Source organism: Anas platyrhynchos, chromosome 7, assembly GCF_047663525.1.
Source record: "Anas platyrhynchos isolate ZD024472 breed Pekin duck chromosome 7, IASCAAS_PekinDuck_T2T, whole genome shotgun sequence".
Classification (NCBI taxonomy): Eukaryota; Metazoa; Chordata; class Aves; order Anseriformes; family Anatidae; genus Anas; species Anas platyrhynchos.
Window position 1 is genome coordinate 36537852 of NC_092593.1, and position 23815 is coordinate 36561666.

A 23815-nucleotide genomic window follows, 5' to 3' on the forward strand; every position below is an offset into this window, starting at 1 on the left:
TCGCACATCAGAAAAAGAATCCATTTAGTACCTCGCACAACATATTTTAGATTTCTCCCTTTCTTTAGGGAGGTGGGGGAGGGCTGAAAGCCATCTAGTTGTGGCTCCTTATGCAGATTACCCCTAAGGAGGTGATAAGCAATCATCCAAGCTCCGTATGAAATGTGATTAGATGTTCCTGCAAGTGGATACATCATTTACATTTTGTCTGGCTGCTATAAAAAACCCCGTGGTGATGCTGCAACCATCCACCCCAGCGCCGCCCGCTGCGCTGCTCACCGGTTCCCGTCCCGCGGCCCTGCACCCCCCGTCTGTGATTCTGGGGAACGGGCAGCGGCTTTCCCCTTCAGCTCTGTTTCCACTAAAAAGCCCATGCAGGAAGAAGCAAAAGTTGGTCAACAGGAGCAGCAGCCGCAGTGCTTTCACCACTCCTCCTCCCCCTGCCCTGATGTCCTCCAAAGCCACCTCCCAGCCTGGGGGACCTCCTTAACCCCATCTTGCTGCCCCACCACACCGGGGGCACCCCTCTCCTTCAGACCGAGGGCGGCTGCCTGTGCACTTTGTGCTTTTTCAGAAATATTTAAAGACACCTGGAGGTTACCGAGTGGTTTTACATAACTCAATACCGCTTTGCCACATAGAGCAGGGACTTTGTTGAATAATTAAATCCTAATCCATTTTGCAGCACAAAGGGCCAAGGTTACCATCATTTTCCATAGATTATCTACAGTAAGTATTTTTGTAAGTTGGTATTTCTGTGTGTGTGGCTTTCCCTCCTCAGCAGGACAAGGGTTACCTGCAGGACGGCTCCAGCATGTTAGTGGAGTGCTCACACTTGCCGTGCATGCAGAAGCCGTTGTAATGCTCTGGACAGGGGATGTAGATCCCTCGTGCACTTTCTTCCAGTTTATTTGCATTCTCTGTGAAGAGAGGTGAAGGCAACGTTAACCTGACAGCACAGGGCAAGGTGAAGAACACAACGTATGAAAGAGAGGAAAATCAAAAGGAGGAGATGCGGAAGATGTTGTTTATGTGAAGCAAGACAAGGTTTGGCATCTTGAAACAGGTGCTCAGGCAGGAGAAAAATAAACTGATGCAGACGCAGAGCTTTGCAGGGCTTTCTGTCATTCTTCTGCATAGCTAATTCCTGTTGAGTTACAGCAAATGAGACGCCAGAAAAACAAAATTTGACTATTCCCAAACTGATTACAGAGCTGCACATGAAAGATGCTCAATCATTTCTATTACCCTCTACAGATTGCCCCCTCACCCCCAGGCAAGGCTTGTTTTGGCTTGAAATATAATCTAGGATGCACTCCTCTTCTATTTGGGAGAAGTCATAATCACAATATTTCACAGTTACCAGAAACAAATTTTTCCACGTAACCAGTGCTTATCGTATCTCAAACAATAATAATCCTTTTCCTGTGATAGCGTCATCTAGATATGATTGTTTAGAAAAAAAAAAGGAGAAAAACTTCGTGATGTCTAAGGAAATGCCACCTGCACACTAGTGAGCTGAGGCACTTGCACCCTCCCAAGGAAGTCCCTGGGTGCTAAGGCCCAGCTGCAGTCCGTGCCGTGCCCCTCAGCCACTTGGCCGGCTGCAGGCATGCCAAGGCATCCTCCCACCTGTGGGACGCGCGTGCGGCAGCTCCAAGACTCAGATTTTCAGAAAGAATTCCTTTCCTGTTGCTGCTGTCCAAGGAGAGTTTTAAGAGTCTCTGACAACTTGCGCTAATAAAGTAGGTGATGTTGTCCTTACGTTAAGACAGACAAGGACAAGCTCCCAGAAAACAGGAATGACAGGGCACCCTCTACATCCCTTTAGAGAGCACGAACTGCTCTTTCATCTCCAAGACTTTCAGGACATTTCAGGATCAAGCACGACATTCTCCTCTTTGGGAGAGATGAAAGAATAGGGTTGAAGGGATAGGAGGAAGCAATGCCAGACTTTATTTCACAGCCCTAGCTGTTTTCTCTCAACCTCCAGAAGAAATCTGCAGCAAACACAAAAGCACAGCCCATGAAGTCAGAAACCGAACCAAGAGTGCTGCATTTCCACCTTTTTTATTTAACAGAAGGGACTCGGTTCCTATGCTTCCATGAGACACTCCAGCCTGCAGGTCCCCAGGGAGGCACAAGCAGACACCGAGCTAGTAGCACTGCTCTCCAGGAGAACCCCCAAAAATGCTGATGTCCCAGGACTTGTTGGGCTCCATCCACGTGCAGTGCCCCGTGCTGGACCTCTGCTATGGTCCACATTCAAGTATGTCTAAGGAAAGGTTGGACACGGTGCTTAGGTACATGGCTTAGTGGGTAGGATTAGTGGTAGGGTGATGGTTGGACCGGGTATCTTGGAGGTCTTTTCCAACCTTAATGACTCTAGGATTCTGTCCTGGAAAGTGCAGAAAGAAGTAAGGGATCCTTACTAACCTGCATTTTTTTTCTATTGCTTCTACTTGTTTCCTTCAAGTCTTCCTCTGGTGGAAGTTTGCTTCCTTTCTGCAGAACAGGAGCGTGCTCTGCGTGCCTGTGTGTCAGGCTCCAGTCCTTCCCTCCTAGGGACCGCGACATCTGCGTGATGCCTGCGCATTGGCACCAGCCAGCGTCAGGATCCCTCCCTCAGATTAGCCAGCAGTGTTACTAAAACAGTCAGATACCATTTGGTTTCGGTTTTATAAAGGCATGCTCCAAGATGGTGAGGGAAATTGTTAGCCCGATCCGCCAGGACCTGAGAGGGGGGTGCAGATGCTCTCCACCGTGTGTAGGCCGGGAAAGAGAGGAGCGATTTTCCCTCTTCCCACAGTCGTGTGGGTAGAAGCCGTGTCTTCCTTAAAAGGGTCTCTAGCACACTTTTAAGCAAATCTAGGATCCCACAGAACTTGTAATTACACCTACAGCGTAATGTTAGGATGGAAAAAAATGCTTTGCTGAATTAAAATGCAATGGCCTTAGGCCTTCCTAGCGCTTGAACAAGAGACACATTTCACAACATATCACCTGGCTAGGAACAAACCACAAAATTCAGACATGGGCTGTCTGTAGACTCTTGCTTTGACTGCTGACTCTTCTAGAGCAGTTGGAAACTGAACATAAAGGCAGAGAGGGTGGAAAAGCTTATTTTTTAGTTCAATCTGCCACTCAGTCATTCAGAAGGAGACCACTATAAAGGCACCATTTAGTTCAGACTAAGAAGTGCCCCTTCTCTTCGGGCACATTTTGAATTCCCCCCAAATCTTTCCTCAGCCTCAAAACAGGTTCTTTTTCTCGTTACACGAAATATCTTCTCAGACTCAAAACTGAGATCCAGACGCTGAGACGGGCTTTAGCAGTTCCCTCACACTGAGCTGCCGGCTCTCGTTTCTGAGGGCGCCGGGCCCTGTTCAGTGACACAGCCATCGAGGAGGCAGCAGCTGTCATCAACACATCCCAGGGCCTACATGGGTGGTACCAACTGCGGGACAAGAACTGTAAATCATTTCTAAAAAGGGAGGCTATGAAGGAAAACATGCTTCAAATATGAATGATGGAAGAACTCGACAAAGTTCACGAAATGAAAACTAGGCATTAAGTCCAATAAATTACAATTCGCCCCCCCCTTATTATAATTTTGGATTACTTATACATTCAGTGCTGGAGGCAATGCTCGTTAATCAGATCACAGCACCACCGAACTAAGGAGCCCCTCCACCACACCAGCCTCATGCCTACGAAGAGCAGAGCCTAACTGTGACGCTGCCCACTTTCTGCCACGCACTCACCGAAAAATGCTATGGACCAAAGGCACAGCTACCCAGGCTGCAGGAATGCTAAATTCAGTAGCAACTCCTCAAGCATCAGGCTTGCGGCACTGCAATTGGCAACTATGTGCACCAGAAGGACGAATTCGTGTGTTTTTCTGATGGCCAGAATTTGCGACAGAAAGGTGTAAAGCCTAAAGATAAAATTGGACTGACTCAGCCCATCTTTCTCGTCTCCGGACAAATGTAATTCCTGCCACAATCCTCAAAATGCTTCTCCTCTTGATTTTAGAAAGAAGAACACCCTCACCCTCCAGATAACAGTATTCACGAACTTTTTTCTTGGAGCATTTTCCTGACAGAAAGTGCCAGTGTGATGAAACCAACATCTTTGCATTTCTGCAACATTTTTTTGCGTCTTTAGCCTAACATGACATTTCATATTGTGCACATCTTTTGTTACTGTCAGAACATGACATGATAGCCTATCATATGAGATATACTAGTCAAAACAGATTATTTTTAAATGCATTGAGGCCAGATGCTACTTTGTGTAGACTGAAGCAGCTTATCATCTCGAGTACTAGAAGAGTCTCCTAGTTGAACATTGCTCTCCAACCTTTTTTTGTGGATGGCAGGGACATGCTGAGACGATGAGCTATTTTGCTGGGGTAGGAAATTGGGTCCTGGAAATTATCCGGTGTGACTGATCTTCATTCTCCTGATGGATTATCTTCTGAGAAGTTATACAAATTATTTAAAGCTATCTTGTCTAAATTCCTTAACATATGGGGCTGTTAAAAAATAAAAAGAAAAAATAAAGGAAGAATTGTTTCAAATATACTTTGTATTATTTTAATTTCTGGTTTAACTATATGCCTTCCTTTCAAGGTTTTTGGAAACCGAATGTGCACCGTGAGGATTCTCAAGCAAGTCTCTCAGTGAAGGCTGAAAACCAAACCATGAAGCAGGCTGTCCAGCTGTGGGAGCTGACTTTGCAAGTGATGAAAACAAGGCAGCCAAACTACTCAAGAAGGCAGACGTGTGGAGCTTCTGTTACACAACTGAATGTTTGGAGCAGCTCCACTGACAAAGGAATAAATCCATTAGTGCCCTTGATGAGGATTACATGAAGTACTGCCTGAAGTGCACAGCAAATTCCTCCCAGGCGTAAGTCCCTGCAATCCACTTTGGAGAAAGTAGATAAAAATCTAGGCAAAAATAGGATTCTTATGTCCAACGATTGACTGCCAGGCACTTAACAATCAATTGTGCAGGGCTATTAATTCTGTTGTTCTTCAGGTTTGAGTCAGGGAGACTTTCCATATGGCTTCAGGAGGGCCACAGCCTGTAAACTCTCACGTTAGCATTTACAAGGCTGTGGAGCTTATGGAAATAATAACCGATAACTATGATAAAATATCGGCTCAAGTACAGTGCTAACACTTTGTGTACAGTCTCATGGGACCGAGAGAGGTCCTGCAAATGCATATATACACATATATTTTACCAAATAAAGGAGGAGATGGTAACTGATGTGCAGTGAAAAGTATTTTGAGGCCTATCTCATTGGAGACAGTGGTTAAGGAGAATTGACTTAATAATTTAAATCTTTTAATACTGCTGAGGTCAGGCATGTCGGCAGCCAAAAGCTCTCACTGATACTGAGGCGCTGACTCCTTACACATCACATTTTCAGAGGATTTATAAAGGGGGAAGGGATTCTTGGGTTAAATATACATCCTTACCCTTCTCAACCCCTTTTGGAAGTCTGCTCCCCCCTTCTACATCCTTGGCAGCTCTCCCAAAAGGACGCTGCCTAGAGCATAGCACTGGAAACTTATTTAACAAAGCTCTTCTGATCTGTGTGAGAGACAATTCTTATCTGAAATCAAAATAAAGGTCCAGAGAGCGCTGCCCTATGGCACATCAGCAGAGGATGCCCTGAGGTTTGTTGGAGTGACTGGCTGCGGGTGGCAGCCCGTATCCCGCGGCTGAGCCGAGGGACAGGTCACGCTGCTCATCTGCAGGCCTCGCAGAGTAAGCACTGCTGCTCTTTTTGGGGAAAAGGGACTCGGCAACATTTGCAGTATCTGCTACAATTCAAAGGTGCCGCTGTGAGATCAGGAGGAATGAAGTGAGAACGGTGTCAGGTCGGAAAGCGCAGAGCTGCTTTAGCAGGCTTGCTGCTACTTCCCCCTCTGCTATCAGCCACCAGGAACTGAGGCCCCACAGCAACTTCAAGCAGTAAGGAAGGAGCCCTTCAACAGGCTTCCTCCGTACCTGCAATGAAGACGTGTACTGAGAAATCCTGGCTCTGCTGTTCACCAGCACGGCCCTGCCTTGCAGTCGCAGCTGCTCCGACCTGACCTATTAATTATCCTGATCCAGTCTGTTCCTTTCGTCGAAAACCTTGTGAGCACCTTGTTGCTCACCATCGTGCGAACAGAGCGTCTCCTTACACGGAAGGCAAGATGCTTGGGTAGGCGTTGGACTGGAAATTTCGGAGGAAGTGCTCGCTGCCACTTGAGAGGGGATTCACCAGCCCACTCTCCCTGCGAGCTGGTGGAGGTGAGACACCAAATGGCAGCGGAAAATGTCTGGCACCAGTATGCTGTAGCCCTGGGCTAAATGCATCCTGCAGCCACCCAAGTACACATTTCAAGCTAATCTTTCCGCATAAAGCACACAAAAAAATACCGTCCCCGTATTAGCTACTTCACCAAGAGGAAAAAAAAGAAATGGAACCTTATGAATTAAATTACATTCACTCCTTTTCTCAGGCAGAAAATAGGCTTGCTCAACACAGTAATTTATTAATTTTAAATGTCCCCATGCAAATGAGTTTCCTGGAATAAGCTAGCATCCACTTTCCTTTTTAAAAATAATCTAGTGCTTTTTACATTTGAGATGATGGTAAGATGTCCTGATACACTTGGAAAAAAATACTGTGCTCCGTCTTTTGCAGCAGTGTATCACTATTATTCGACCTGCTGCCAATTAGTAATAGAAACTAATGAATTAAGACACATAATCACAGATGTTCAAATGGACAACAAAATACTTGAAGCCTGTGGGCAGATATCTCTGGGCTATGGCGTATATGTTAAAGCTATCTCGGGACTTTAGAAATTCAAGAGTACTTTCACTGACGCCTGTGAATGTTTCCTTCCTTTTTTTTTTTTTTTTTTAACCTTCTTTTGTGTTTTTCTCTGGCCACAGCCCATCCATATTCACTGGCTAGGCACAGATACCTCATCCTAGAGGCTGCACAGACCCCCAGCACTTGAGGTTCTGCCCACACGAGCAGCTGCTGTGCCGCGAGGTGCAGCGCAACCCCACAGCAGCACGGCCGCACAAACCCATGCCAACCTCCACCGCTCACTCCCCATGCTTTTGGGGACAAACCGGACTTTTTAAGATCACCACTGTAAGGGCACATCTCAGGGCCTGCCATCATTTCCGCGGATGTAATTTAACGACGCGAGGCCTTATTGGGGATGTATCAAAGCCCCGGGCAGAGGGGACCTGACAGTCTGCGCTTTCTTCTTTTGTTCCAGGATTGAATAAATCTGCGTTAACACCGTTCCTAGAATAGATTAAATCCTCCTTTGTGCTAACTCAGCTAATCTTTGGTTTCGGCATGATGTCCCCGTCACTCAGGTCCCCCCATAGGAGCCGCTTCCTCCTGGTTCGGGAAGCAGCCGAGCGGACAGATCTCGTAAAGGACTAAAGCAGCACTTTTTGTGCACATTTCAGTGCACCTCCAGAAAAGGGATTCTCTGCACCGTGCATGCAACAGGGGCAGTACCCGGGCTCAGCACCCAGCCCTCTGTCCCTGTCGTGCAGCACTTACCAACACCCAGGTCTCCTCCAGAGCAAACTCAGACAGCAGCAATTCCAACACCAAGCGGCAGAGCAACATTAGTTAACTTAGTTAAGTGGTGATTAAGGAACAAAACTCCTCGAAGCTGACCGAGTGGTGTCCCGCTGCTTCTGCTTTGTGTGCTACCATGCAATTTCTATATCAAAGCCGCCTTGCTAGTGCAGCACTGGAGAGCAGCTTATTTATATGTAGATGCAGCTATATGACATTTCCAAATGCCAGACATTTGCATATGAAGGTTCCACATTTTTTTCCCCTTTGAGTAAACAGAGCCTGCTGCGACTCCAAAGCAATGCCTTCAGTAAAGTCGAGCTTTCTCAGAACCATCCTCCTGAAGAGGCCAAAAAGCCCTGAAACAACTCATTTTCAAAACTTGGCAGCCTTAGCTATCAATGCAGCCTATGGGCAGGTCTTCTGCCTTACAGCTCTACCTTTGATAGCGAACAGGGAGCATGGAGAGCAGAACTGCAAGACCTCAAGATTTCCCAAGAAACGGCTGAAGAAGATCTGCAATATAAACCAGGATTTGCAAATAGGCTTCAGACATCTGATAGAACTTGTGGCCGTCCTAAAAAAGGCGGTGGGACATGCTCATTACAGCTATGAAGACAGCATTGATTTTTGTTGCTGATCTTCCACTTCTGAACAAGAGCAGGAGATTGTTGCAAGATTGTGGCACCTGGGGGTCACCAGAAAGTGTGGGAGGGCTGGTGGCACTTGCAGCAGATCGTGGAGTAACCAGGAATCAGCTGGGGCTCTCACTGCTGTCTCAGCTCGGCTCCACGGTGGCAAGAAGACAGCCCCCAAGTCCTCCCACCCTGCCGAGGTGAGGAGGAACCACCTCCTGAACTCAGCCTGCTGCCGGGTGATGACAACAGGAGCTTTCTGACTGTAACAACAGGCACAGCAGCCCCCAGAAGTCACCTCTAACCACGGCTGCAGCCCTGTTCATCGTGGCTTTTAGAGTTTCACCCATCTGCCACTGTTGCTAAAGGACTTCACCTCCCTGACTGGCGGATAGCATCGATGTGACAAATGGGATGAAGGGCCAGAAAGCTGATAAATACTTTTGATACAACCCTAAAAATAGTGACGGGATATTTGTACCCTCCTGACACTTCTCCAGCAGTAGATGGATATGCACGAGCTGAGTTTTAAGACGGGTGTCAAAGATATTGATGTGTGGAGGGAGCTGGATCGTTCGGCCGGCTCCGCCACGGGGGACAGCTGCATGACGGATGGTGCTTCCCTCGTCCGGGAACGTGTGTGGGGAGGGGGCCGGGGGGCTGTGCCGCTTGTGCCCATGCAGAAATAAAGGATCCTGGTTGCAATGGCAGCTTTGCCCACCGAGGATGTGCGTTTTCCTCCGCGGGGATGGTGGAAGGGGAGAGGCATGGTGCCGGAGCTCTCAGTGCCCCGCGGGACTTGGCTGGGTGGGCTGGCATGGGGCTCTTCCCAGCTGTGACTCCTGCATGGTCTGAAGGACGACGTGGGAATTAAGCTGCCTACAGATGTATTTCATAAACATAACGGGGTTAAATATGCAGCCTGGCTAGGATGGAAGAGAACGATACATTGGGTAAGAGCTATGAACACCAATTTGGTGCAGATTTGTTGTGGGGGATTAATGAAAAGGAGCACTGTAGTGCCCTATGTGCCTTGCAACTGCAATCCTAAAGTCACTTTAGGATTTCTGACCCACCTCTGGAAATACGTAAGTCAAGCTTGCTTTTTTCTGTCCTTTCCAGGCCTTTCAATAATGTTTACTCCAAGGGCCACAGATTCACACACACCATCCCAATGGCCTCAAGCTATTCCCTCTTTGGCACCCGTGAAGGTGGCTGGCAGGAATTTTCACGTTGCTGCAACTGGTGACTCTTCCAATATTTAAGTACCATGTTGATGAGAAATGCTTTTAAGCAATTTAACCGTGGATTAACAAAGCAAATTTTCATGTTTGCACGGAGATGTACTTATCATCTGTATTTACCTGATTATATTCATAGGAACACACACACATTATGTAACAAGATTCTGCATTTCCATCAATCCTCACCCCGTCTCTTCAGCGATGTGAGTGGCTTTTACTGGCAGAAAGATCGGGCAGACAATCAATGAAACAAAGCAGGAGCTTCATTTTGAGACACTGCTGCAAATAAAAGCACACCCTAATCCAATTACCAGGCTGTCCCCTAATTTCCAATAGGAACTCCAGGTCTGAATGGATTGTTTTCTGCTGAGATCAATGGATGGCATGAGGCAGTATTTGAAAAGGTCTCCGACTTATTTTTAGGCCTGCCAGCATGATGTTATAAGAGGTTAGTGTTTGGTTGCACGCTTCAAGCAAGCTCAAAAAATTACAGCTGAGAGCGAACATGAATGGCAAACCTGCCAGAGAGGTCTGATGGCAGGCACGGAGACGGAAAGGTTAGCCCAGGTACGTGACAGACTGGACAAGCAACATCGTTTTAGCTGCAGGGCGTCTCCTTCAACCCTTTTGACAACCTGAAGCCCTATTCACAGCCCTATTTTTCCACTAACTTTATATTCCATTTTGACTCTTAAAGGCAATTTTTTCTTCTTCCTTTTTTTCCATTTTATTTTTTTCAGGGGGGTCTTATGTCTGTCAGGCGCTTCCAAATCTCAGAGTGATACCCAAAAGCTCCCTTCCCTCCTTTTTGTTCTTTTCCAAGGTAGCATCTGTGCTTGTAAGAACATGGTTCCCTAGAGAATTAACCCAGGAAATGGAAGAAAGAGCTGTACATTTGTAAGAAAACAGGAGACTGAAGTAAAAATGCCCAGCTCCTGCTCATGGTCTTTTGAAGGTGTCTTGAACCACGTGCCTTGCAAATCCCTTGTGCAACCCTTGGTTATTTTAGTTACCAGAACGTGACCCTGAATGGCCCAAGACTATTCAAGGGAGATGATGTTGACTGATGTTGACTAACAAGCATGGTTTCAACCTAGCTTGTCACTGCTTTTGTTCAGATTATACAGAAAAGTAAATACATTTTATTGGCGTGTTGCTCAGCTGTGATCATTCCTCTGCACTGAGCAAAGCACTGCACTTTTGGAAGGATGAATCCTGCTCAGTTTGCTGGCCTCGGTTTTATTCACCTGTTTCCCCTGAGGAATGAATCATAAAACTGATGGCAGTGGCCTACAACTTTGCTTTCTGTATCTGCCCAGTTAAAATCTTTTGCAACACCTGAGAGGATTGTTTTTTAGCAGACCGTGTGTTAGAAATTCCCACTCAGCAGTGAGGAGTTCAATATATTTCCTTTCCCATGCCTCAAGCTGGAAAGGAGCCGAATGGGGAAAAAAAAAAAGGGCAATTTCTGGAAATGGAAAATTTAATAAGAATGAAGATGGATGAAAAAAGGTCCAGAGAAATCAGGAAGCCACTTAAATTCAGTGGTCATTCTCCCACGAGCCTCAGCGAGGCCCGGATTTTACCTCCTGCCTCTTTAAATCTTATCCCCTCTTCTAACCGTATTTTAAACCACACAGCTGACATCCTTCTGCCCAGCCAAGGCCCTGTAAATCACTGAAATACAGGGTAGAAAAAAAAAAAATCTGCAGTGCCAGATGTGTCTAAAAACAGTCAGAGTTCTCGTCGAGGCAAGCTGCAGAGGAAGATGTTTAGCATACATTATGCCTGACAAAACACTGATAGTTTATCAGTTTGGTATTATCGACCAACAGCAAGCCCCTTCCATGGCTCCTTCATTTGCAGAGCACACAGGCAGGCTAGACTTATGCTACTTGATTTCAGAAGGATATTTTTTACCTAATCCTTTCCCATCCCAGCTTGATGGAAGCATGCTTCCATTATTAAATGAAATCATAAATGAAATACCTTGGGGAGGGGGTGTTTTTGTTGTACACCTGACACAGCTTTAAACCACAGATGAAAGAGGGAGATTAAAACCATAGGGAGGGTTTTAATTTTTTTTTTCCCATCTAAAAAAAAATATTTTGCCGTTATGTAACGCTGTCTAAAATGGATAAGGCTGGTCAGAGCAGCAGCGGGCAAAGAAATGCATTTCAATTCAGCGCTGATAAAATTATGAAACGCGCCGCCACCGGTTACATAACAGCACATTTCGGGTGCAGCTGCTGCATTTGCAGGAGGGGAGTTTCACGCCACCCGAACACTGACGGGTACACGCTAAAATGACAGCCCGAGGCGGGGAGAAGTCACCTTGCTAAGCAGGTAGATGCTGCTTTTGAACCTCAGTTTATCACGGTGCTTCCTCCTGCTCGGCGGTACGGGTGTGTGCCTGGCAACTCCACAGCTGGGCTTCTCCCGAGTCCAGAGGAATGCTCCTTTGGCAAGAAGGAGTGGAGAAAGGGGAGCTGGCATTCAAATGCTGCATCTTCCCCAGCCTTGCCTAATTCCTATAAGCACAATCCTTTTTTCTTATGACACAACTTTTTGTCGCTAGCGGTTTCAGTGTCTAATACACAAAATATTAGGAAACGGGAAAAGAACAGGTACATTGCGTTGCCTGGCCAATCAGCGCACCATGTGCGTTTTAGCAGATATGTTCGATGAAAAAAGTGGGACCGTTCAAAAGTGAAAGAAGTAAAGTGAAAATAATATTTCTGTCTTTACTTTCTTCACAAAAATATACTAAGCTAGGCAAAAACTGCTACTTTTCTCCATACAGCCTATTTCTGAAGGTCTCCCAGTTCCTTCTTCTCTTCCCCAACCAAATTTCTTTTCATTTTGCCAGATGCATTTGTAATTCCCGTGTCTAGGCTAAACCCTTACTTATCTTTAGGTTTAGGTTACCATTTCAGATGTCGAAATGAGCAAATTATCTCATGTTTGTATTGTAACTTGACATGATGATACTCCTTCTAAGAAAGATGTTTTAGTCAGTTCTCAGTAGCAACTTTCCCTAATATACAACTTATTTATTACAACTGTCATATACTTTCATCTCATGATATTTTGACATCTAACATTTCATAAAGAATGCCAAAATACCCATGAAACAAAATTCTGAAGAAATTCAGTTCCATGAATATTTCAAAATATTTTTTTACATTTCAGACTAGATCAAACACGAATATTTAAACGTTGATGTTTCCTGAAAATGGATATTTCAGCAGCTCATTACAACTTTAACTCTCAAATCCTTGGGAAGAATTCCTAACAGCAGATTTTCAGAGATGAGGCCTGAAATAGAGCTGCCAAGCATAAAAATATACCACGGTACTCCTCGGTTCCCGTTAACTAATTCAAATTAGTGTTGTGGATGGCAAACAGCTGCTGGGCACCATCTCGAGCAGCAGCCTTCAAGGACAGCTCTTGAGCTAATCAGAGCACATGGAGCCCAGAGGAAGGCTGAAACCGAGGGTGAGAGAAATTCCTCCCCTAATGCTGACAAAGCTGACATTGACTGGGTCTGGGCCCACTTGCAGTAAATTTAACCATGGGTCTGTGGAAGCTATTTTGTGGCTGGGCCTTGCAGTCCTGCTGCAATGACAGCGCCCACGTGCTCCGAGGGGCCATGCATTACGGCAGGTATTCCAGGTGTTCAAGGCAGCTTTCTAGGGGGGTTATAGACCATGCTGCTGGTTCTTCATTTCCAAAACCCTCTGAAAACAAAGACTGGGAAGAAACAGATCCCATGACTGGTTTTAAGTAGAGCATAACTGCGTGAGTGACAACCATGTTGCTGTTTTTCTGAGGGTCCCCTCCTGCATTTGTTTTTTCTGTATATCCCTTGCCTGAGGTGATCCTATTTAGAAGGAAGGTGTCTGGTTAAGGACAGCTCAAGGAACCAGGCCTGCTTCAAGTGGTGTTGAGTTTTAGGGATCACAATTTCACGTGGAAGCAGCAAGGCCTCTTTTCTTTCTCCTGCAGGCTCTGCCTCCCTGGGAGTTTATTCATGCCTCTGACCAAAATACGGAGCAGAGGATGAAAGATAAGCAGGTTTGTATTTGCCCAGGAAGGTAGATTTCTATATTCCGAATACAACAAAACACTGAGAAATGATACCTGTTTATGGACTGGGACACAAATGGAAGAACCTGTAGGAATGCCTACGTGAGCCCTGGTCTGCTCATCCCTATAGCACATACTGTTCTGTTTTTATCCATAACCTTTAACAAAGCAAAATGTTACAGAGGACTGGTTACACAATGGTGTAAGAAAATAACAACACATAAGGTACTCAGTCCTGGGGAAGCAAGAAGTGGGAGACAGTGCGTGGAGCAAAATTCACGAATCTTGAACAGTTTGGAAGTAAACTGATAGAAGAATATACAGTATTACCAGCTCCACCCCTGCCCCCAAACCTTGATGAAGCTTGGCAACTGAATTCATTTTCAGGACTTAAATATTTCAGGGAAGCTGGTAACAGCAGAATAGCCTACTCCAACTTTACGGTTTCAGGCTGCCCATGCCAGTCTTGGTGCTGCAAGGCGGTGTTTGCTTTTCCTGTTCATTCCCTGCAGACCAAATTCTTAGCCTGGACATAATGTATTTTCAGGTTACCGTGCTTGTGCCCAAATGAAATAGCTTTTATTATAAAGTTCATTCACAACATTACTGAATTTGTTTATTAGGGGTAAAAGCATAAACTGATTCGCAACTTCTGATTCACATTCATTAGTGACTAAATTAAGGGCTAAGCTTTAAAGGCACAAATGGAAATGCTCTTTTTTTCCCGAGCTACATAAGTCTCCATAAAGAGATGTCTAACAGTTCACCTGAGACCCAGTGTAAGTTTTAATGCTAACAATTACAGGTTCCATGAGCATGACACCGGGAAATCGTAACTAATGAAAAGGCACAATTTCTCTCATTATAAAACCACACGCACACAGAAAAACAAAAATCCAAAATGAGGCACATTTTACCAAGCTTACCGTACGCAATTCAAAGTTAAAGGATCTGAAGATAAATTTAAGACTGTTCTGTGTAAGAAAAGCACTCCATTGAACTACTGCTAGTCTTGGGATAGCCTGTGGCAATTCCCACACCTGCACAATCACATTAATGCCCCAGTTTTTCCTGTTTCAGAAGGAAAACATCTGGTCTACCCAATGACACAGAAAAATGCCAGAGTAGGACTTTCTGCACTGCACCTTTTGAAAACAAGGAGTTAAATGACAGAAAGAAGCAGCTGCAATTTTTCATTTAAAAAAAGCTTACAGGACAAGTGAAGGTTCGGGGACCAAGCTGACATTGCTGGCTACTCAGACTTTAGTTCAGAAGTAGCTGACAGTGAGATTTATTAACCTACCCGGCAGACTCTACCTTTACATTTTTTATTTTCTTCTGGATATCACCAACAGTGGAGGAGCTGAAAGGCAGCAGAGGGGCTAGAGACCACGGCGCTATTGGAACATGATAATCTCTCTTTTGCCTTTGAAAACCATTCAAAGAGCTCCTGAATAGGAATAGTTTTCTCATGTGTTTTATAGTGCTACATAAATTAAACTAAGCTACACATGGTCATTATTTCTGAGTCAATGCCATACTGCTTTCTGTGAGCTTGATTTTGGAAGCCTCCAGATCCCAGCCAGAGACCTGAGACGTTTCCTCTGCTTTACTTCTTGGGAAACTTCTCCCTCAGGATTCCCTGGGTTGAGTAGACAAAAATGTCTTCTCTAGCTGACTCTATTAAGAAAGTATTTTTTTAAGTTAAGACCAGCTCTGTTCTTACATCATACTGAATTTATAAACCCCAGGCTTCAGATGTTTGTAGACATTTACATTTCTGAACAATTGGACATCTTGAAGGCTATCCAGGCACATGGGGCAAGATACAGTTGTATCTCCTGGAGGGAAATGCCCTCATTGCTTTCCCCAGGTCGCAGACCAGAAATATCTGTAATGTATGGCCTGAAATCCAGTCTATATGGAGCTCTTTCACTGTTTTGAAGAGCTCATCTGTTGCTTTTTTTGGATTTTCACTGGGAGTAAACCTTATGTGTGTTTTAATGAAATCTTGCACTTGTAAATGCAGCTAACAATCCCAGCTTTATGTTTTTAAGAAATGTATAAATTGTATTATTCTTGTATTCACAAATGCCAGGCATGTGTGTGAATGCGGGTGGCAGCCACACCGAGGAAGCATTCCTGCTGCCACAGAGCTGTCAAAATAGTAAAATATTTTTTTTCAATTTTTAAGCAATTCGATGGAAAAGCAGCAACATTTCCGAACTAATCTATTTGTTTAGTGTGACAACCTCTGACTTAGAGCCTGACTAAATTGAAAGCCAAGCAAATCTGCATACGCAAGGATGCAATTTTCCTAGCGCTTTTACAAAGCTGAAGATGAGAAATGGTTTCTCTCTCTCTGTGATGGATGCACGGTGCTCAGCTCTATGTCTCACTTGCTAATTCCATTAAGAAGAAAGGAAAGTCTGGTTCACAAAGGCAGAGCAGAACTGCACAATAGTTTATATGCTATAGCTAAGCTCCGGGGCTCCATTATCCTTCAACCAGTTTAATGTATGTCTGACAAAAATTAATTTGAAGGGGCAATGTCTTGTAGTTTACGCTCAAAACAACCTACTTGGAAGGTTTTAGAATCTGGAGAAGGAATCCACTCTGAATTTCTTATTTTATTCCTGGAATTGGAAGAAAACACCTCACGCTTTGTAGAGAAATTCGGTGCTGCTGCTCTGATTCTTGGGCCCCACCCAGGGACTAGTACAGATGATGAAGACGACTTGTGGCTGAAGTCAGGGGGGTCAGCATCAAGGCTGTGAAGAAAGGCATGCATCACCCACCGGTGCTTCCTACACGGTCTGGATCAGCGGATCTCTCTCAGGTTTCTTTGAGAAGCGTGGCTTCTTCCCCCAGTCAAAGAGATGAGAAGTTAATGATGCAGAACGATGAGGTTTCACCAAGTTTCACGATAGTTTTCTTTTTTTCAAACATAAATGTTATGCTGTATTTATTTTGGAAAAGGCACGGTCCAAGACTCTTCTTTATCCCTGCATAATCCGCGGTAGTTCCTGTGGCCTCTGTGCCACAGCCTTGGCCCAGCCATGGGCAGACGGTATGTTGACACAGATGGGTTTTGCCCTTTTTGGTGGAGCATTCAGTTTGCTTCGACAACACAGCCATCTGCTAGTGAGCAACCCAAAAATACAGCTCAGAACAACCATTTGTGGATGTGAATTTTCCACCAAAAGAGACTCTCATGGCTAAAAATGCCATTTTTTTCCCTATTTTCATCGTCTTTGCTGCGTGGCTGGAGTTTGGCTGCTGAGACTTGATCTAATCAATGCTCATAGAGAGAGTTTTGTCTGGCCTGCAAGATCGTATTATTGAGTAGGTCTATCAAATTTGTCAGTGTCTTCACTGACAATTTTCATGAATATATAACATTGAAATACGGCTCAACCAAGCCCACTTGTTCTTTTTAGTCCTTAAAATGGCTTGGAAAAAAATCTCTTTAATTTGATAATGAAAAAGGATAAAATCAGTACGGGGTATAATAGCTAATATCCAGATCTTAAGAAGGGAATATAAGCATTAAATAATAATAATAATAAAAAGACACATGAATAAACAGGATGAAAACTCCTCGACTGCTCAGACTATTTAATGCAAAAACGCCACTGAAACAGCCAACTTCTTTATGCAGAGAAAGAAAAACAAACTTATCCAAGAAAACATCCTTCACAGCACTTTCAGACACTACTTTCTAAAACATACATTACAAATATTTTTCCATAGAAGTTGTGAGATCAAGTACTTTTCTACTGGATTTGAAGAAAACCCCTGCCCATTCATATATTGGCTAAAACTGAATGCCATCTCACACACTTGATCAACATCAACAAGCTGGTATTTGCTGAAAAGAGTGAAAATCCCCCAAAGTCTGATAAATTCTTTGGGGTGTCAGAAAAATGAGAGGGGCCAGAATTGTCCAGGTAGAGGCACGGACAGACAGATGTACAGACACTGTGTTGACATGTGTTGCACACCCAGACACGGGGCTCCCTGCCTTCTGTGTGTCTCAGGCATTTCTAACTCAAAAGCAAATCTTGCCTGCATGAAGAAAGAGCGCTTAAAAAACACAAGGCTATGCCAACTTAATGTAAAGATTTATGTTCCAAAGGAATGAGTGCTCTCAGCTTTGCAGACTGAAAGATTTACTCGTTCATTAACTGGGATCAATGGGCTTCAAAGAAGAACAGGAGGGAGCAAAGACATTGATTCAACAGTGTGAATGGTTCATAATGAAAAAAGTCCACTGGCTGTTGGGTTGTCTGCAAAGGAACTGCCTCCCTGGGACCCCGAGATAAGGGTGCGTGGGTTTTGATGTGCTGTTTGGTTACCACCTGTCCCGTTTGGTTACTGTGATTTTTACGACGAGCATTTGGTACCACTGCATTAGTGTAACAGACAACACGGACTCATAGACACATTTAGCTCGGAAAAGACCTTCAAGATCATCAGGTCCAACTGTCAACTTGACTTACTAAGCCACTTCTGCAACAATTATTCCCACTTATTATTCTTATACTACCCATAATCAAACTTTTCTGCACTTCAGGAACGCGAGTAGCCATAGCTCTGCCTTCCCTGCCCAATAACCCAATTTTCTTCTTGTGTTCCCTGCTTGACTTCCAACTTCCATGAAGCTTTGCTGCAACCAAATTTCTCCACAGGACTGCTACCCACCATCTCTCCTTTCGAGTGTGGGCTGAAATATCATCTGTCTGCTAAACCGGAGCTGTTCTCCTGCCCACTTCTGAGCTGAAGGTGCCTTCTGTGCTCCTCTTCCTCCATGACCCATGACTTTGCTTTCTCATCTCATTGCTATTATTTCCTCCTCCTCCCTCGTCTTCAAGCCGCCTCTCCTCCCATTTTCTTACAGCTCGCTTGCTTCGTGCTTAAACATGCTGTCTCCTCTCTCTGGGTGATGTGGGTCACTGCCAGCCGGGAACTCAGTTACGGGGCAGGAGCAGAGGCGGGCAGGTTGCACAAGATTCAGTGAGGGGCTGCAGACCTTCAGTCTCATTCGGGGACTCCAGTAATCTCCCCAGCTCTCCAGCAAGGAAGAGAAAGGATCTAACACAGCTCTATTTCTTGTCCTTATTTCTGACTCAAAAGAAATCATTTTGGCCTAGTTTGCCATAACTTCTGCCCACCCCAGGACACAACCTCAGCCCTTCCAGCCTTTTAAGAAAACTGACTGCAGACTTTTCTTTCTGTGCATGACTCTCTTCACCAGTGGAAGGGCTCCTTGGCAGCAGGAATTATCTGGACCATGGTACGTCTTTGATCTTTTGGAAAGTAATCCCAGTGTTCACTCTCTGTAGAAATTTCTTCCTTTGCTGCTTTGTCCTGCAGCCACCCTGACACCTCGAGCTCCTCTGGCTCATCGAGCCTTCATTTATTCATAGCTCCATGTTTTAATCATCACGCACCATTTTTAAAGTAGGATCAGAACAATCAGTTTCTAACGGTCGGGTGTTATAGCAACACAGGGCCATCGTGCACACAGAGCCCTCACAAGGGGTGAGCAGACAAATTCAGTAAGGCTGAAGTAATCTCACGGTAAGAGATATTTAGACCCGTGAAACATCAGCCGGATTTCACCTAAGCCATGCAGCTCAGGTAAACCCAGCAATTGGCATCTATTCTCTCGAAAGATCTCCTTTTGAAATACAAAAATCTCACAAACCTAAGCTGTGAATACAACACCTGACACATTTTCACCATACCTTCCTAAATGCTCCAATTCTCTGCACGAGCTGCGAACATGTGCGTGAGTGCACGTGCACCCACACCCCCGCACACACCCAATTTCTAAATCAATCCTCCGAGGCAAAGGGTATAAAGCAAATACCTCCCAAGCCCCACTAGTATTTACACGCTTTTAATTTCAAAAACCATATAGGGCTATTTGGCCACTATGTTTTACTGTAGCTTCTAAATATATTAAAACCGTTTATCACTGTAAAAAAACATTTCAAGAACCTTGTTAACTTAACAGTAAAACACAGACAGATAATCTTATCTATTATGGAAATGTTTCATCATGTCACAGCTGTGCTAGGCTCTGGATTTTTACCTTCTTAAGCCTGTATACATCATGAAAAGAATATGCATACTCTATGCATAGTAATTCAATAATTTTCATCAATGTCTGTTAATTCTGGCAAACAGTTTTACCACATTTATTATTTCCACTGCTGGAGCAGGTGCTTTATGATCAGAGTATCTGTACATTGATAATAATGGAAGAATCCCATTTGTTAAGGAGATAGCTCCCAGCAAAACCAAGTAATAAGAACACAGTGTTTTTTAATGCAAACAAACAACACCATAGCAGAAGATGAGGACACGTCCCCTCTGTAAACAGAGGAGAAAAGCGACTTACATGGTCTTGCCAACTGTGATTCTCACGGAATAGGAACCATACCTGCATAATCTGTCCGTGCGTAATGCCCATCTTCAGATTTTGTAGTTGCTGTGGTATTATCTGTGTTAAAAGAAATATGTTGAGTTGCTTGGGGAGCCTCCGCTTCCTATTGAATACGCCCCAGTGCCCATGCAAACACAGCATCCCTTCCATGCACAGCACCGCTGCTGGCTGCAGGGCTCCCCTGGGCTTGCCAGGTGAAAACAGCAGGAGCGGGCTTTTTGGAATGAAACACAAAATATCTTCCATTAAGAAAGCACATTTTTTCCTAACAATACGTGACAACAGATTGCAGCTGGGATAGATCTATCAGGGTAAAGCAGGACTTGTCATTTCTGCTCTACTTGAAGTAATTGGGGAGTTTTAATATGTACCCTGAAATGAACTGTCACGTAGGGCAGTTAACTTTAAAGAAATGGGAATAAATGAGAACGTGTTTAATAGACAGGTATAGTATGGCCTTGTGAGTAGATGTACTGAGGATTTATAGGTCAGAAGCTAAGGGGGAAAAAAGCTATTAACTGTCCGAGCCCCAGTAGACACTTTATTTACAGGAGCTATTTAAAGGCAAATTTTCTTCATTTTTATTTCCGAACAGACTAGAGTTTTTAAAGTCAATTCAAGGGTCACACAGGTGATAGAGCACCCTGGGAGCTGGGCACGGAGAAGCATGGTATTCGTGGCAAACACAGCTAGTCTCCATGTGGTATTAACAAAATTTCCTTCCAGGCACTGCTGGCATCCCATGAGCCCAGCAGATGAGAAACAAGCACCAGCACTGCGTACCATACACATTACAGGAGTCTAATGGAAATGCGAGAAGTGCCAAATAAGAAGCCAGCCCCAGTTTTTTCTCTCTCTCTTTTTTTTTTTTTTTTCTCCCTGAACGAAAATTGAAAACATTCTTTGAAATGAGTTTTGTTATGAGCGTTACCTTGACATCGACCCAAAGACATGACTTCAATTTTCTCCTGTTTCTGGCATGATGCCTCTTTGATTTGACATGCATTATCATAAGATTTCCCATCGGAAGCACAAAGAGGATTGAAGTTGGTTTGAGAACAGTCAATGTTGCACACACACCTGAAGAGACAGAAGAGAGAAAAAAGAAGAGGCTAATGTGAGAAAGTTCTTTCGTGACATCATAAATGCATCTCAGAAAGAAAAGTGTTTGTATTTTCCTGACTGAACAATGCAAATCAACAGAATGAAAGCGGAAAATTCTTTTAAAAGGTCATTTGTATTTCTGGATGGAAATGAATGCAGGGGAAGAGGAGAGACACAGAAAACAAAAGCGAGAAAAAGGACACGTTAAAAAGAGAGTTATAGATGGAAAACTAAATGACAGCATCACCAACTGCAATTTCTTGTAAACCAAAGAACATCCAAGCAGATATCTGAGTGATTTACGTTGCTGTACCCTCTTAGATTAAAGAAACCACAAAATTTACCTCTGTTGAGGTGCTGCCCACACAGCGTGGGTAAGGATCACAGAATCAGTGTTATCCATTAATTATATCAATTTAGGATCGGGTAATATGGCAGCTATAGGCATTCTGATCACAGTACAAGAAGAGATGTTGAAAGCACACCTCATCCTACAGGGATGACCCCCCCTGCCAAAACGGAGGGTGGCACCAGCGAGGCATCAGGTGCATCTCCAGGGCCATGACCCAGCTCGTGAGCTCCTGGGCTGCTACAGGATGTGAACCAAAAGCACGGTGAGGACAGCTGGGGGTCTTGCTTCAAAAGCATGGTCTGAATCTCAAGTAACACGCTAACGTGGACACATCCTCACCCTAGCGAGCCTTGCCCATTGCTCAAGAAGTTGGAGAAGCCTAATTACTTCCACCACAGCCTTTTTTCTTTAGGTTTCTCCCGTTCCATTATTGTGAGCCATGTCAGACACCCTCGGGCATCGGCGGAGGAAAGCCACGCTGATCTTCCATCCTCTGCCCCCTGCACCAGGCAGCTCAGCCTCGGCACGGCTTACGAGGCTTACGTTAACACCGAGGCAATCCTGCTTGGGGACAAAGCCAGAGGTGTAACCTGGCAGCTGCTTCAGCTCCTCCGAGCATGTAATTGTGCACACGCTGGTATCTAAACTCTTGCTGGCTCCTTCTGACATTTAAGGCAGAGCAAAGCCAGCGCCGCTCCATCTCCAGCCCGCTGGTCGCACTCAGCCTCCCAGTGCCTGCTCGGCGGCTCTGCCTTTTCAAAGTTAAGTAATGGAAATGCCAGCCTGCCAGCCTCACTGCTTGACTTCAGAAAGCATTTAAAAGTCAGTTCCCCTTCCGTTCACATCACGCGTTCGGACACCTTCAGCAATGGGGAGTGCAGCAACAGAAAAACGCTGGGGACAAGGGCTCGGAAAGAGGAATCCCAGGGAATCAGACGGCGTGGGTCAGATTTCTGCCATCACCCCCCTTGGTCTCTGGCTTCTGCAAACGTGCCCAGTGAAATGAAAATCTGGGGAACCACAGCTCGTATACATTTAGGCTTACTTTACATTAGGTAGCTCATTAAATACAGAAAACTTCAGCTCAAAGACAGGCCAAAGGTGAAAAGCCACGGCTATAAATTAAATTAAACGATTTCATAACCAGTAGAAGGTGGGAGCGTGGCTCCCTGTGTAGCAATTTCACCATGCTGATGACTACGCAGGATATAAGAAAGCATCCAGTCCCTTTCCTAAGATCCTCCTTATCAGCGGCATAAGGATGTTCTGCTCCCCCACAGCATTACGGCCGTCATTTCTTCCCGCAGTCATTTCCAGCTTCCCACCTTAGTCAAACTCACTTCATTAGGAACCATTTGCTGCTCGAGTAATCAGAAGTTCTTCCACGTTGCTCTACCATTTGCATTTCAGATGGGACACAATCAGCCATATGCTCTTTTTTTTTGGTAATAAACCAGCTAAGCAGCAGCTTCCATACTCAACACCTAGCTACAAGAAATGAGCGTGGGTTAATATATATTATGTCTCAAGTCAAGAGAAAATTAAGTCAATGAGAAAATTAAAACAAAAGGATACTCTTTAGGGGAAATCTAAGCAACCTGGGATGCAATTTAAAAAACACCCAGGGGATGTACGAAGCTAATCTTGGAGTAAGGCACTTAAGAGACGTATTTTTAAAGGTGTTTAGATGCCTAAAGATGCATGCAAACATTTTGTGTGGGATTTCTGAAATCTCAGAGACCTCTCTCTCACTGACTTCAAAGACCATTTTAGAGCTCATTAGGCATTTGTTTACATCTTTTGATACCTTCCAAATAGAAAAACAAAAAAAAAGTTCCCCGATGACTTTTCTGACCTCTCTCAGTAAAAGTGAGAAGCAAACAAAGATTTTCTAAACCTGAAACCTTAATTGCGAGAGCAACTTTTCCTCCCAGGCAGCAAGCCTGCAGCTGCACGGTAGGAGCAGGATGGAGCACGTGCTCCTTGTGTTTGAGGGACACCAAGGAGGGACAACTGCTGCAGGACACTACGTGCTCAGGTCTTATGGCAACCCCTGCATGAAGCCTGTGCTTTGGGGTTGACTAGACAGGCGATGAAAAAGCGCTGCAAGACTTGTCACCAGGATCTCCTGACTGCGAGGTCTGGGTGTCATCCACCTCTCGCACAGCTCTGCGAGGAGAGCTTCTGCCTTGCAGCCGTGGCTTCTTACGGCTTCTGCACTTGCACACACAAATCCTATTTAAAGTCTGCACAATTAAGACAACATTAAATATATGTCAGGAAAAGCTAAAGGTAGGATTTCATCAGTAAGATTAAT

The 23815-nt window shown here is 44.7% G+C and overlaps 1 protein-coding gene across 2 annotated transcripts in view; it reads right to left on the reverse strand.

Moving 5' to 3' along the window:
- Positions 1-23815, reverse strand: part of TMEFF2 (transmembrane protein with EGF like and two follistatin like domains 2) — a 165230-nt gene that overhangs the window by 6730 nt on the left and 134685 nt on the right. For both annotated transcript variants that reach the window (XM_038182388.2, XM_027461889.3), the window contains exons 6-8: positions 20974-21122; positions 20040-20099; positions 797-920 (exon numbers count right to left, since the gene is read on the reverse strand). In XM_038182388.2, coding sequence (XP_038038316.2) covers positions 797-920; positions 20040-20099; positions 20974-21122 — 333 coding nt within the window. The remainder of the gene's footprint in view (positions 1-796; positions 921-20039; positions 20100-20973; positions 21123-23815) is intronic.